The sequence below is a fragment of the Mobula birostris genome, chromosome 4 (genome assembly GCF_030028105.1).
Source record: "Mobula birostris isolate sMobBir1 chromosome 4, sMobBir1.hap1, whole genome shotgun sequence".
Classification (NCBI taxonomy): Eukaryota; Metazoa; Chordata; class Chondrichthyes; order Myliobatiformes; family Myliobatidae; genus Mobula; species Mobula birostris.
In genome coordinates, this window is record NC_092373.1 from 159,811,892 (window position 1) to 159,825,930 (window position 14,039).

The window sequence follows — 14,039 nt, forward strand, 5'->3', positions numbered from 1 at the left end:
ACTTAGAGGTCTAGAAGATCATGAGAGTCACAGATGGGGTGAATGCACATGGTCTTTTTCCCCTGGACTGGGGAATCGAGACAAAAGGGCATAGGGCAGCTTTTTCTCCAGAGTGTTCATTATGTAGAATGAGCTGCCAAAAGTTGTGGTTGAAGCAGGTACGTCACCAACATTTAAAAAGTACTTGAGCAAGTGTATGCAAAGGAAACTTTCAGAGGATGTGGGTCAAATGCAGGCAGGTAAGACTAGCTTAGATGGAAATCTCAGTCAGTGTGGACCAATTGGCTGAAGGGACCTTTTTTGTGATATGCCTCTATGGCTTGGACATATGCTTTATCACAATAGATGGGAATACTTTGTCAACTTTGTCTGGCTTGGATATAGCCTCTAATGAATTAATTTCCAAAATTGTTGATTAGGAAATTTGTTAATCGGGTAATGCAATAGCCATACTTTACCAGTAAATAATGTCAACTCAACGTTACTCACTCAGTAATCATTTCCTACTGCTGATTTTATTTTCATATACTTGTGGCATTTACAAATGAGATAAGGACTAGGATAATATATTAATGCAGCATTTTATATTAATGACAGTAATTTTTGGTAATTCCTGACCTTTCTTCCTTAATATCTTGTTTTTATTAATACACTATCAGAATATTCTGGAAAATTTTATTTCATTTGCCAATTTTGTGAATGATTTTATTATTACACTTTTTCATAGAATTCAACGTTTTTTGCAAAATGACATATAGCTAAATGAGTACAAATTATACTTAATATCGACTTTGTTTTAACATTGTTTATAATAAAAAGCTGTTTTTATTGTTAAACTTCACAGAGTGGCAACATGCTTGCCTGACATTAAAATCTGTGCAAGAAAGAAAAAATCTTATTTATTCTCTGCCAACGAGTGGTGGGAAGACATTGGTTGCTGAAATTTTGATCATGCAGGAGCTACTGTGCAGGAAAAGAGATGCACTGTTTATTTTGCCATATGTGGCTATTGTCCAGGAGAAGGTGAGGAAAGTTGTTCAGTAACTAACAATTCTATATTTAAAACTGGAATTAGAATAAAGGTGAGGAATATTAGGAATTATGTTCAGTTTATGGCAGTTGTATAACACACCATAATGTTGTCAATTGTGCTGCATATTCTGAATTTTTTTAACTTCATAAAGATGTAGTCTATTGCATTTATGTCAGTGGGTCTTAAAGGCCCAGTGGTTCTTACCAAAGTGCATTCCACTTTTCAAATTATTGAAGAAATCTACTTTGATTTTAAAATAGTAAAGATCGTTATTGTAGTTGTAGGTCAATAAATTCATGTTTTACATATTGCATAATTATAAATAATATATTGTGTGACCAAACATTGGTACTAGAATCTGATACGTTGCTAATAAACACAGTTTGAACCCACTGACCTGAATAATGATGTTGGTCATTTGTTCCATTATATAGAGTTGATGTCAGGGAGAATGGAAGTTAAACATTTCAGATAAATCAGGATTTTCTCCACTGAATTGCTGTGATCGTGCATGTCTTCATTTTGTCACAGCCAGAAGTTGATTTTTGATCATGGAAGTTGTGTAAATAATGCCAAAAATTGCTTATTAATGTAATGTACACCAGAGTTAGTTATATTGTGAACTGTAACCTAACCCTGTTGCAGATAATATTATAGTTGATATACAAAAAAAGGTTTATACCAAAACTCCTTTTCACAGGTATTTACTTGATTGTTAGAATACTAAGTTGGAGAACAGTGAATAAAGCATGTTCTTTGTGATGGTACACCTGTCAATAAACTTCTGTTCGAATGAAAAGCTTAATCTTAAATCAAATGAAACTCAGATGCTGAGTTCGTCCAAACATTATAGACCATGTCTGGGAGTTTGTTTAGAGACTAATAACACTGGACAACAAAGATTTTGCTTCCTGAACACCTTTAGGTGTATCTTATGAATTTTGGTCTACTGATCATGAAAATTACCATGAAATTTCCCTACCACGCACCATTTTTTAATAAACTTACGTTTATTATTTCAATTCATAATTCAAGTCAATTAAAATTTTGCCTACAATGTAAGCTGGAAAGTTTCCTATCTGGTACAGGCATGCTTGGGCATGCTTAGGCGGCGCAGCTGCTGCATGGCAGGACAGGTTTTAGTAATAATTATTGGGTTCAGGACTGTAAGGATGGAATTTGCTAACACCAGGCACAAAGAGTTCTATGAAGGATTTTGATATTTGAGACAGATGCTTCCCAGAATAACTGATGCCAAGATTAAGGAAAGCATTTTTGTTGGTCCACAAATCAGGAACAGGTCATCAATAACAGGGAATTTGAAGAATTTCTAGTGGGACCAGAGAAAATCACATGGAAGGCATTCAAGGAAGTTGTTGAAATTTTTCTCGGCATCTACAGAACACTAAACTACATGCAGCTGGTTGAAAGCATGCTTCAAGCATATAAAACCATGAAATGCAACGTGTCACTAAAGATTCATTTTCTGCATTCCCATTTAGACATCTTCCCTGCAAATCTTAGTGCTGTTAGTGACGAGCATGGTGAAAGGTTTCCTATGTGATACAAGTAGTCTGAAGTTATATTTGTGTTCATCTTCAAGTAGTCTGTCATAAACAAAAAAATATTCTGAGAAAGCAACACTTTTGAAAAAATTTGTTGTCCAGTGTAACCTTAGACCTGTACGTAGTCCATTGAATTCATGTAACCAGGGTCAAAGGGAATTTGAGAAAGGAATTCTGTTGTTTTAATAACCTGATGAATTAAAAGCAACAATGTTCACTTCCTTTAGGTGCGAGATCTTTCAGCTTTCGGAATAGAATGTAATTTCTTAGTGGAAGAGTATGCTGGAACTAAAGGCAGGTTCCCACCAATCAAGCGAAGAAAGAAGAATTCTCTGTATATTGCAACCATTGAGAAAGCCCACAGTTTAGTTAATTCCCTAATAGAAACAGAAAGGATTAATGCTTTGGGTCTTCTTGTGGTTGATGAGGTAAGTTTGCTGATTGATTGTTGTCACATTGATCACTGATTTATCTTAAAGAATCCAAAAATAAAACAAAATGGTGGTGTAGTGGTGCAGCATCATAGGATGGACTAATGTAGATTCAATTCTCCACACCTAACTCGGTTTCAACTACACTTTATACAAAAGCAGCAGGGCAACTTTTTTTCAGAGGGAAACAGTACAAATAGAAGTCTCAGTTCTAGTCACCTGTTTTAGAGTTCCTATAAGCAGGCTTCTTACTACTTGAATGAAGAATTCTGCTAAAACGTCTCATCCTTACATGGGGAAGTAGGTTGTTAACGATGTGTTACTTGACCAATGATCATTAGGGCAAGCACATATAATTTTAAAATTTGCATTAGCTTGTACTTTCCAGTGAAAATTTAGTTTGTTCTTCACTCGTATGGAGTCACGTTAACTACAATTCAATCTCCCTTTTAACCTTTTATTTGTGGTCACAAAAAAGCAGAAGCTGCCTGTTGAGATCCAACTTGTGTAATAGTGTGGTCAGTCACAAGATTAATACTGCTGCGAATATATGGTTTTAATGCATTTATACAGGGCCCTGGTGAGATGACACCAGAAATATTATGTTTATGGATTTACCCTTCCAGCCTAAGGAGTGATCTGCTTGCAGTTGTGAAGTGCAGTCAGATTGATTGTTGGCATAGCTGGTCTGTTCTATGAGAATAGATTAAGTTGTTTGGGGTTATACTCTTGATTTTAGAAGAATGAAAGATGAAATATAGAATATTCTTGCAGGTCCTGATAAGGTAAATATAGAGATAATGTTTCTCCTGGATCAAGGTGTATAAGAACCAAGAGTAAGAGTGTCATAACAACAGCTCCGGATTATGATGTGAGGAAATTTCTTTACCCAGATCTAATGTATCTTTGAAATTCACTGCACAAGAGGGCAATGGACCCTCAGTCACTTCGGCAGGAGGAGAAGATGGCAGTGCGCCGCGCGTGCGCAGCTCTCCGGTAAAAATGATATCGTATCCATTAAATAGGGGCCGTGGACAATTCTGATTTGATGGAGAATGGACGTGAAAGCACAGAGGAACATCTGGAGAAATTTCTGAAACGCCTGTTCGCTGCTGTCGTTACTGTGCGGTCGTGAATCTTTCAGAGGGTAGGCCTCAAAATCCCTGGCCTTGCCTGCTTTTGGTGACCGAGAAGGAGGTCGAAACGTTTGGACAGAGATGGCGCTCAGTACTCGGTGTTGGAGAGCTGATCAGAGCTCAAAGTTTTCGGACGACTCAGAGTTGGATTGTGGTCGGCATGGCAGGGAGAGTTTTTCTTCCTTCTCCTGTCTGCGTGAGATGTGGGACATTTGAGAAACTTTGAACTTTACTGTGCTCACAGACTTCTTCAACAAGTTATGGTATTGTTACACTGTTTGTAACTATACGTTATAATTATGTTGTTTTGTCAGTTTTTTCAGTCTTGGTTTGTCCTGTATTTTGTGATATCACACCGGACGAAATAATGTATCATTTCTTAATGCATGCATTATTAAATGACAATAAAAGAGGACTACGTGTCTTCATAATCATATTAAAGACTGAATCAGTAGGATTTTGGATACCAAGAAAATTGAGAAATATGGGACTAATGCAGAAATGAGTAACTGATAAGGTGTTGGCGGGGGCGGGGGGGGGTCCATGATCTTATTGAACAGTGGAGTTGGCTCAAGCAGCAAAGTAGCTTTTCCTGCCTCTGTTTTGTCACCATTTTACTGAGTTAATTAGCACTACAGTTACACGTGTATTCTACAGGTTGTGCACTTGCTCACTCCAGGGCAAATTTCCTTCATTGCTGGGCATTACACCAGTTATATTTATTAATATAGAACTTATGATCAGTGGCAAAGCAATGCCATTGGTAGAGTGAAAGTGTCCTGTAGCTTGGAGAGAGGCCCTTGAGCTCACTGAGCCTACACTAACCATTAAACACCTATTTATACTAATCCCGTTTTTAATTCTTCCCCTCTTCTCCATCAACTTCCCCAATACAATAACTACTCTACAAACCAGCAGCAATTTTCAGTGGCTACAGCATTTCTTTGGGATGTGGAAGAAAAACAAAGAGCATCTGGGGCAAACCGACAGACTCAAAGGAAAATGTACAAATTCTGTGTTGATACTGAAAGTTGAGATTGAACCCATGTCACTGGAGTGCGTAGATCCATTGGTGGTACAGATAGTAGAGCTTCTACTTCACAGCAGTACTGATGGGTATTCTGTCCTGACCTCATCATGTGTTAGAATTTTTTATTATCCCTGTGACTGCTTGGATTTCCCCTGGGCGCTCTGGTGCATCCGAAAGGCGTGAATGGTTGGTAAATTAATTGATTATAACTTGCCTTGGTGTAAAAGTTGAGTGAGTGGGGAATTGATTGAAAGTGCATGAATGGGATCAGTGCTTGTGCCCCAGTTATTCATTATATACATAAATGATTTTGACAAAGGAGCAAATTACAAGTTTACCAATGACATAAAACTGGGTGGGATTGTGACACAAGTGCAAAGGGGCTTCAAGGTGATCTAGACATGTTGATTGAGTGGGCAGATATGTAGCAGCTATATAGCATGTTGCAAATAAATATAAAGTTTTGTATTTGCGTAGATAAAAATAAAGACAGTAAATTATTTAGCACAAGTCGGGAAATATTACTGTGCTAAGGCTGCCTTATTATCCAATACCAATCATTGATAGGAAACTTTCAGGTACAGCAAGCAGTTAATAAAGCATAGTAGCATCATTGAAAGAATTTTTAGATACAGAAAGGAGAATGTCCTAATACAATTATATAGAGCCTTGGTGAGACCATAAGTTTGGAGTATTGTCTGAAGTTTTCATCTCTTGAACTTGGGGATAAACTTGCCATTGAGGAAGTGCAGCAAATATTTACCAGATTGATGACAGAGCCATCGTGTATGGAGAAGTTAAGTCAGTAAGGCTTGCATTCATTGGAGTTTGGCAAAATAATAGGGGATCTCTTTGAAACTTATAAGATTTTGACAGAGCTAGATAAACTGGATATGGGGCAGATGCATCTCCTTGATGGAGGGTCTAGAACTACATGGCTATGATCTTAGGACTGAGATGAGAAATATGTTTACCTAGGGTGGTGAATCTGGCATTCTGTACCACAGATGACAGAAGCATACTTAAACTGACAGATAGCTGGTAAACACAAAAGATGTCAAGGAGTCTGAGGAAAGACTGGGAATATGGCATTGAAATAGAGTATCAACCATGAACATATTGAATGGAATACCAAGTTTGGAGGGCCAGATGGCTTATTCCTGCTATCACTTTTCCCTCTAATCTGTGCGGGTGTTTGGGCACACAATAACTGAAATGTTCCCTCACCCATAGCTTTGTTGACACGCAGTTGGATGTTTCCTTTAATACTAACATAATTTCAAAATTAGCTGGCCAGTGGTGTAGTGGCATTCACACCGGATTTTGATGTAGATGGTCCCAGGTTCGAATCCGGCTGACTCCTTGCACGCTTTCCATCCTTACTGGGTTGAGTGTCGAACTAGCAAGTTGGCCTCATAAAAAAGACAGTCACATGCTAAAGAAACAGTAAAGTTGCTGCCCGATGTGCCACAAGGCACAGAGAGGAACTCAACAACCAACTATTTCAAAATTATATTAGCATTATATAATTTTGAAATATTGCTAATATAATTTTGAAATCTGTTAATATAAGTGTGAAATACCTTGCAATTTATTATGTGTTAATGAATATAATCCATAAATTTTCTAACTAATAAATGTACCACAGCCTTTACTTTGAAACATTTTAGAGCCTCAACGTATTTACATTGTCAGTATTTCAAATAACAACACTGTTACAAATTGTAACAATAAACAGAATGGAAGTTGGTAGCCGGTATTGCATTGTTATAAACCAGCCCACCGAATGCCGACACGCTTTGCTGAACATCTACTCTCTGTCCACCAGAGAAAGCAGGATCTCCCAGTGGCCACACATTTTAATTCCACATCCCATTCCCATTCTGACATGTCTATCCACGGCCTCCTCTACTGTAAAGATGAAGCCACACTCAGGTTGGAGGAACAACACCTTATATTCCGTCTGGGTAGCCTCCAACCTGATGGCAGACTTCTCTAACTTCCGCTAAGGTCCCACCTCCCCCTCGTACCCCATCTGTTACTTATTTTTATGCACACATTCTTTCTCTCACTCTCCCTTTTCTCCCTCTGTCCCTCTGAATATACCTCTTGCCCATCCTCTGGGTCCCCCCCCCCCCGTCTTTCTTCCCGGACCTCCTGTCCCATGATCCTCTCGTATCCCCCTTTTGCCTATCACCTGTCCAGCTCTTGGCTCTATCCCTCCCCCTCCTGTCTTCTCCTATCATTTTGGATCTCCCCCTCCCCCTCCAACTTTCAAATCCCTTACTCACTCTTCCTTCAGTTAGTCCTGACGAAGGGTCTCGGCCTGAACCGTCGACTGCACCTCTTCCTACAGATGCTGCCTGGCCTGCTGCGTTCACCAGCAACTTTGATGTGTGTTGCTTGAATTTCCAGCATCTGCAGAATTCCTGTTGTTTGCATATAATCTAGTTATTGGTTTGAGTTGGTTAGGGTAAGATTCATGGCAATATTTTTTCTCTTGAATCCCAATTCAAAAAGTATTGTGGAAAGCTTTTTGCTTTATTTTATACTATCTAAACAGACCAGTGTTTAAAATACTCATCTGTGTATTTATTGTTCTTTCTGTTTATTAATTACCATTTAAATACTGATTTCAGTGCAAATCTGTCACACCATCTGCCAGTGGTAGTGCTTCCCAATGTTTACTGCCGAGATATACATAGGAAATGCAGATTTAAGAATTTTGATGGAAATGCTCTTCACATGGATATTCTGCAGTTGGTGGAACAGAAGTATTGAGAAACCATACCTTTAGTATACTCTACAAGCAAATAATTTTAATTACAACTGGTCCTTCCTCCCCTAATTGTTAAATCTCATAATTTCGCATTCTCCTATCAAGGTTAATCTTTAACTTTGACTAAAGTTGTCTCAACTACTAACCCTGGAAGTCATTCTACGTCATCACAATAAATGTATTGTTTCTGTGTCTTACAAGTTCTTGCGTTTAATCTTGCTAATTCCACTAATCTGCGCTCTGTTTTATTGTACTTCAATACAGTATTCAAAAGATTCTCCCTTCCTCAGTGTTCCCATTTTGTTCATAAAAATCTCAACATTAACACTTACCACTCTATTTTAGATTTATAGCCACACCTCCAATCTAACCTCTAGTAAGATTGTTTTTTTCAAGTTTATTCTTCTGTTTTGCTATTAACAGTTTGCCATACACACAAGTAAAATGGATGGTTAGGTCAATCTGTCTTATTCAGTCATGTTATTAACAGAGTTATTCTCGCAATGCTTATCCACTAGCAAGTGTGCACATTAATGGGAGAGACTAGTTCAAACAATCATCTCTACTGTTGCCCTCAATTCCCATCACTCATCAAAACTTAAACATGCAACCATTTGTCACCTTGTCTCTGTGCCCAGTCATGCATGTTGGCTATTTTTACTCCTTTCTGAAGTGCCTTGTGCAATTTTTTGGAAGTTAATAATGTAAAATAAATGCAAACTTGTTTATCATTAGATTTTTTTTTCTATTTTAATCATAGCTGCACATGCTTGGTGAAGGGAGCCGCGGAGCAGTACTGGAAATGACATTGTCTAAAATCCTCTACATGACCAGTGAGTAATATCTAGCAACATTTTGGTGTTCGGTTTTTGTTCAAATCTACCTGCACAATCCCCTCCCTCGGAACCTTTTCAATGTCAAGTTATTTGCTGAGCATAGAAGTAGATCCAGGCTATTGGCAGAAGCAGTATATACTAAGCTGTTTCTCAGTTTGGGTGAAGGATGTGGTAAGACCTTTGTGCAGATAATCTGATCAAAGTTTGTCAAAGCAACAGAATACACAGATTAGATAACAGTTTAATGTTGTGAAGGCATTGGAAAATTGAGAAACACTGTCCTGCTAATTTACAATACATCCCCAGCATTCGCTATAAAATTCCTCTGATTTGAAGCTGATAATAGTTTTTTCCTCACTTGCAGTCATACTGCTACCACCCACCACTGTTATAACTATTAGATGGGACCTTGCTTGTACTTTATTATTTGATCTGATTTGCATTTGGAAAAAATAATAGATAATTAATGCCTATGTCCAGAATTCAAAAAGAACTGATAAGCCATAAGTAGTCTGTAGTCTGGTTTCAGATGATAGAACATACTGAACGGCTAGTAAGGTACCAAGTAGTGGCTGGACTTGAGTTCTGTTGTGAATCTCTACTTACATGAAAATGACCCAATAACTTAAACTAATGATACAAACGGCAGAGGGAGTGCATCTCGTAAATTACAAGAATGAAGTAAAGAGTTTAACTACCATCTGAGGCTTAGTGAATTGGTTTATTATTTACCACATTTACTGAATGCAAAACAAAACAGTTTTGTTTTGCATTCCATGCAGATGGACCATTTCATCACAATATATTGTACTTGTACTACAAGGGAAGAGCAATAACAATGCAGAATGAAATGTTACAATTACAGAGAGAGTGTAGGCAGGCGCAAGGCCATAACAAGGTAGATTGTGAGGTCAAGAGTCCATCCTATTATACAAAAGGTCCATTCATTAGTGTTATAACAGCAGGATAAAAGCTGTTCTTGAACCTGATGGGACATGCTTTCAGGCTTTTGTATCTTCCGACTGCTGGTAGGGGGCAGATGAGAAAATCCATGGGGAGAGGGGTCAGCTGTGATTGTGTTGGCTGCGTTACTGATAGAGTCCACAGAGGGGAGATCCCTCCTGACATACATCTGCTGGATACATCTAACGTTTTAGTAAGAAATGGAAACATTTCCATGAGCCATTTTTATTATTGGTGTTTTCAGACAGATAATTATTAGTACAAAGTGCTGGTCCCAGAATGTTGGTAATTGAAGGGTTTATTTTGTAAATACTTAACTGAAATAAAACTTGCAAAAAAGCAAGCCATTTCATGAATGGTTCAAGGAATTCTAAAGAGCGTTTTTTTTTAATCTCTATTGATCTTCTGCTGTCAGAGTAGCCATCAGGGCAAATTTAAGTATATACAAATAACTATCTGACAAGAAAATCTAATTTACCAAATAAATGGCTGCATACTATTTGATATTTAACTTTTGTTTCTGTATCCAGAAACCACACAAATCATTGGAATGAGTGCAACCCTGAGCAATGTCTCTGATTTGCAGCAATTTCTGAAGGCAGAACATTATACCAGCAACTTTCGACCTGTGAGTAAGATGAAATGTAACAACAGTACATGGATGTTTTGTATTTAAATTCTTTTGATCGCTTTTTCTGTTTAATATTTGGACTTGACTTTTCAGTTTCTGACCTCAAAATAATACTTCAAAAGTTGCATGTTTGTCAGTAAATGTAACTTATAACTGAGATATTTTAAGATAACACAATACTGGATATTAGTGATACTAATTTTTTTTTAAACTTTGTAACTTGTCTTTTTGCATGCTTATTATGTAAGAAATTGTTTGGCTCTTTCATAACCTGATTTTTGATCCTGAAATGAGGCGTTAAGCAGAAATTTTTCACTCCAGTTACTAATATCCCCTTTGTGTAGAAAATGTCAAAGAAAAAATTGATATACATTCTAATACTTTCATTTAATGGCATTCTTTTGTTGTGAGTTTTTTTTTCATTTTAAACTTTAGTAAAATTACATTCTAGGTCCAGTTAAAAGAATATGTTAAAATTCGTGATAGTATTTACGAGGTGGACAGCAAATCAGAAGATGGTTTTGTATTTGCTCGACTATTGAACTACAAGGTAAAGTACAATACAAAATGATTCAGCTTTCCAAATGGCAGATATCTAAGCTAATGCCTAACTGCAATTCTAAAGTAAATTACCAGTTCATTTCAATTTAGGTACTTAGCTGTGGGAGTCTTTCTGTATAACTATAAATTTATTAAGATGTTCCAAAGTGCTTCAGGCAAAATTGATACTAAGCCACATGTGAAAAAGACTAAGGAGCTGGTGGTAGACCTGAGGAGAGCTAAGGTACTGGTGACCCCTGTTTCCATCCTGGGGGTCAGTGTGGACATGGTGGAGGATTACAAATACCTGGGGATATGAATTGGCAATAAACTGGACTGGTCAAAGAATACTGAGGCTGTCTACAAGAAGGGTCAGAGCCGTCTCTATTTCCTGAGGAGACTGAGGTCCTTTAACATCTGCCGGACGATGCTGAGGATGTTCTACAAGTCTGTGGTGGCCAGTGCTATCATGTTTGCTGTTGTGTGCTGGGGCAGCAGGCTGAGGGTGGCAGGCACCAACAGGATCAACAAACTCATCCGTAAGGCCAGTGATGTTGTGGGGATGGAACTGGATTTTCTCACGGTGGTGTCTGAAAAGAGGATGCTGTCCAAGTTGCATGCCATCTTGGTCAATGTCTCCCATCCGCTACATAATGTACCGGGTGGGCACAGGAATACATTCAGCCAGAGACTCATTCCACCGAGATGCAGCACTGAGCGTCATAGGAAATCATTCCTGCCTGTGGCCATCAAACTTTACAACTTCTCCCTTGGAGGGTCAGACATCCTGAGCCAATAGGCTGGTCCTGGACTTATTTCATAATTTACTGGCATAATTTACATATTACTATTTAACTATTTATGGTTCTATTACTATTTATTATTTATGGAGCAACTGTAACGAAAACCAATTTCCCCCGGGATTAAATTAATAAAGTATGACTATGACTATGAAAAAAATTTTAGGCTATCAACACCATCAATATTGATATTGTTATACTTGTGTGAATAGAATAAATAATCATGATGAATTAAGTATTTATCAGAATATATTATTATTGTGGGAGCAAGATATTATAATTTCTTATTTTGTTTTCCCTTATAGTATTCAAGTCAAATGGAGAAAATTGATCCAGATCATCTTATTGCACTTGTGACTGAAGTTATCCCGAAGTATTCTTGTCTTTTGTTCTGTCCAACCAAAAAGAATTGCGAAAACGTGAGCAAGATGCTCTGCAAGTATTTAAACAAGTATGCACACATTTAATGCACATTTGCGTTTTGGAATATTATTTGTTGAATTTCAAGCAATCACCTAAGTAAGTTATTAATAGAGAATAGGCTTGCAGGTGTTGAATTCTGATCACAAATCTGATTCAACCATTTAATGTTTTAATGGTTTTGCATTATTTCTCTCGAGATTCTAATCTGAATTAAGAAGGACAACACAATTCAAGGGGCGTATAGCCCAGTGAGAGTTCGGGGAGCTGGGTTATGCACAATAGGCAGCGATTTAAACAGAGAGAGGAGAAATGGGTTAAAAATTCTATATCTGAATGCACGAAGTGTCAGAAATAAGGCGGATGACTTGAAGCTCAGGTGCGAATGGGTAACTATGATGTTGTTGGGATAACAGAGACATGGCTGCAGGGGGATCAGACCTGGGAATTGAATGTACAAGGGTATATGTTCTATCGAAGGGACAGAAAGGTGGGCAGAAGGGGTGGGGTGGCCCTGTTGGTGAGGAATGAGATTCAGTCCCTTGCAAGGGGGGACATAGAATCAGGAGAAGTAGAATCAGTGTGGATAGAACTGAGGAACAGTAAGGGCAAAAAGACCCCAATAGGTGTTATCTACAGGCCCCCAAACAGTAGCATGGATATTGGGTGCAAGTTGAATAGGGAGTTAACAATGGCATGTGGCAAGGGAAATGTTGCAGTAGTTATGGCGGATTTCAACATGCAGGTGAACTGGGAAAATCAGGTTGGTACTGGACCCCAGGATAGGGAGTTTGTAGAGTGCCTACGGGATGCATTTTTGGAGCAGCTTGTACGAGAGCCGACCAGGGATAAGGCTATTCTGGATTTAGTGTTGTGCAATGAACAGGATTTGATAAGTGATCTTGAAGTAAAGGAGCCATTAGGAGGTAGTGACCATAATATGATAAGTTTTTATCTGCAAGTTGAGAGGGATAAGGGCAGATCAGAAGTGTCAATATTGCAGTTGAACAAAGGAGACTATGGAGCCATGAGGGAGGAGCTGGCCAAAGTTGACTGGTCGGGATATCCTAGCAGAAAAGACAGTGGAATAGCAATGGCAGGTATCCTTGGGAATAATGCACAAGGTGCAAAATCAGTTCATCCCCCGGAGAAGGAAGGATTCAAAGGGGGGAAAGTGGCCACAGTGGTTGACAAAGGAAGTCAGAGATAGCATAGCATTAAAAAAGAAGTATAACAGAGCTAAAGTGAGTGGGAAGACGGATGATTGGGAAATTTTTAAGGAGCAACAGAACTTAACTAAAAAGGCAATACGGGGAGAAAAAATGAGGTATGAAGGCAAGCTAGCTAGAAATATAGAGGATAGCAAAAGTTTTTTTAGGTATGTGAAGAGAAGGAAGATAGTTAAGAACAATGTTGGGCTCTTGAAGAATGAATTGGGAGAAATTGTTATGGGAAACAGAGAAATGGCAGACGAATTTAATAAGTACTTTGGATCTGTCTTCACTAGGGAAGACACAAGCAATCTCCCAGATGTATGGATGGGCCAAAGACATAGGGTAACAGAGGAACTGAAACAGATTGACATTAGGAAGGAAACGGTGATGAGTAGACTGATGGGACTGAAGGCTAACAAATCCCCAGGTCCAGATGGTCTGCATCCTAGGGTACTAAAGGAGGTGGCTCTGGAAATTGCGGATGCATTGGTGATCATTTTCCAATGTTCCTTAGATTCAGGATCAGTTCCTGAGGATTGGCGAATGGCTAATGTTATCCCACTTTTTAAGAAAGGAGGGAGGGAGAAAACAGAGAACTATCGCCCTGTTAGCCTAACATCAGTAGTGGGGAAGATGCTAGAGTCCATTATTAAAGATGAAA

General features: G+C 38.4%; 1 protein-coding gene across 4 annotated transcripts in view; it reads left to right on the plus strand.

Annotated features, from left to right (window-relative positions):
• The window catches only part of helq (helicase, POLQ like), a 44,481-nt gene that overhangs the window by 5,682 nt on the left and 24,760 nt on the right, over positions 1 to 14,039 (plus strand). For 3 of the 4 annotated variants that reach the window (XR_011885778.1, XM_072256331.1, XM_072256332.1), the window contains exons 3-8: positions 845 to 1,023; positions 2,826 to 3,026; positions 8,735 to 8,807; positions 10,304 to 10,401; positions 10,856 to 10,954; positions 12,050 to 12,195. Coding sequence is in view for 3 of the 4 variants with exons in the window: in XM_072256331.1 (XP_072112432.1) it covers positions 845 to 1,023; positions 2,826 to 3,026; positions 8,735 to 8,807; positions 10,304 to 10,401; positions 10,856 to 10,954; positions 12,050 to 12,195 (796 nt within the window). In the remaining variant the exon portion in view is untranslated. Of the gene's footprint in view, positions 1 to 844; positions 1,024 to 2,825; positions 3,027 to 3,923; positions 4,429 to 8,734; positions 8,808 to 10,303; positions 10,402 to 10,855; positions 10,955 to 12,049; positions 12,196 to 14,039 lie in introns of those variants that run through there. The other variant, XM_072256333.1, reaches the window with a different exon arrangement.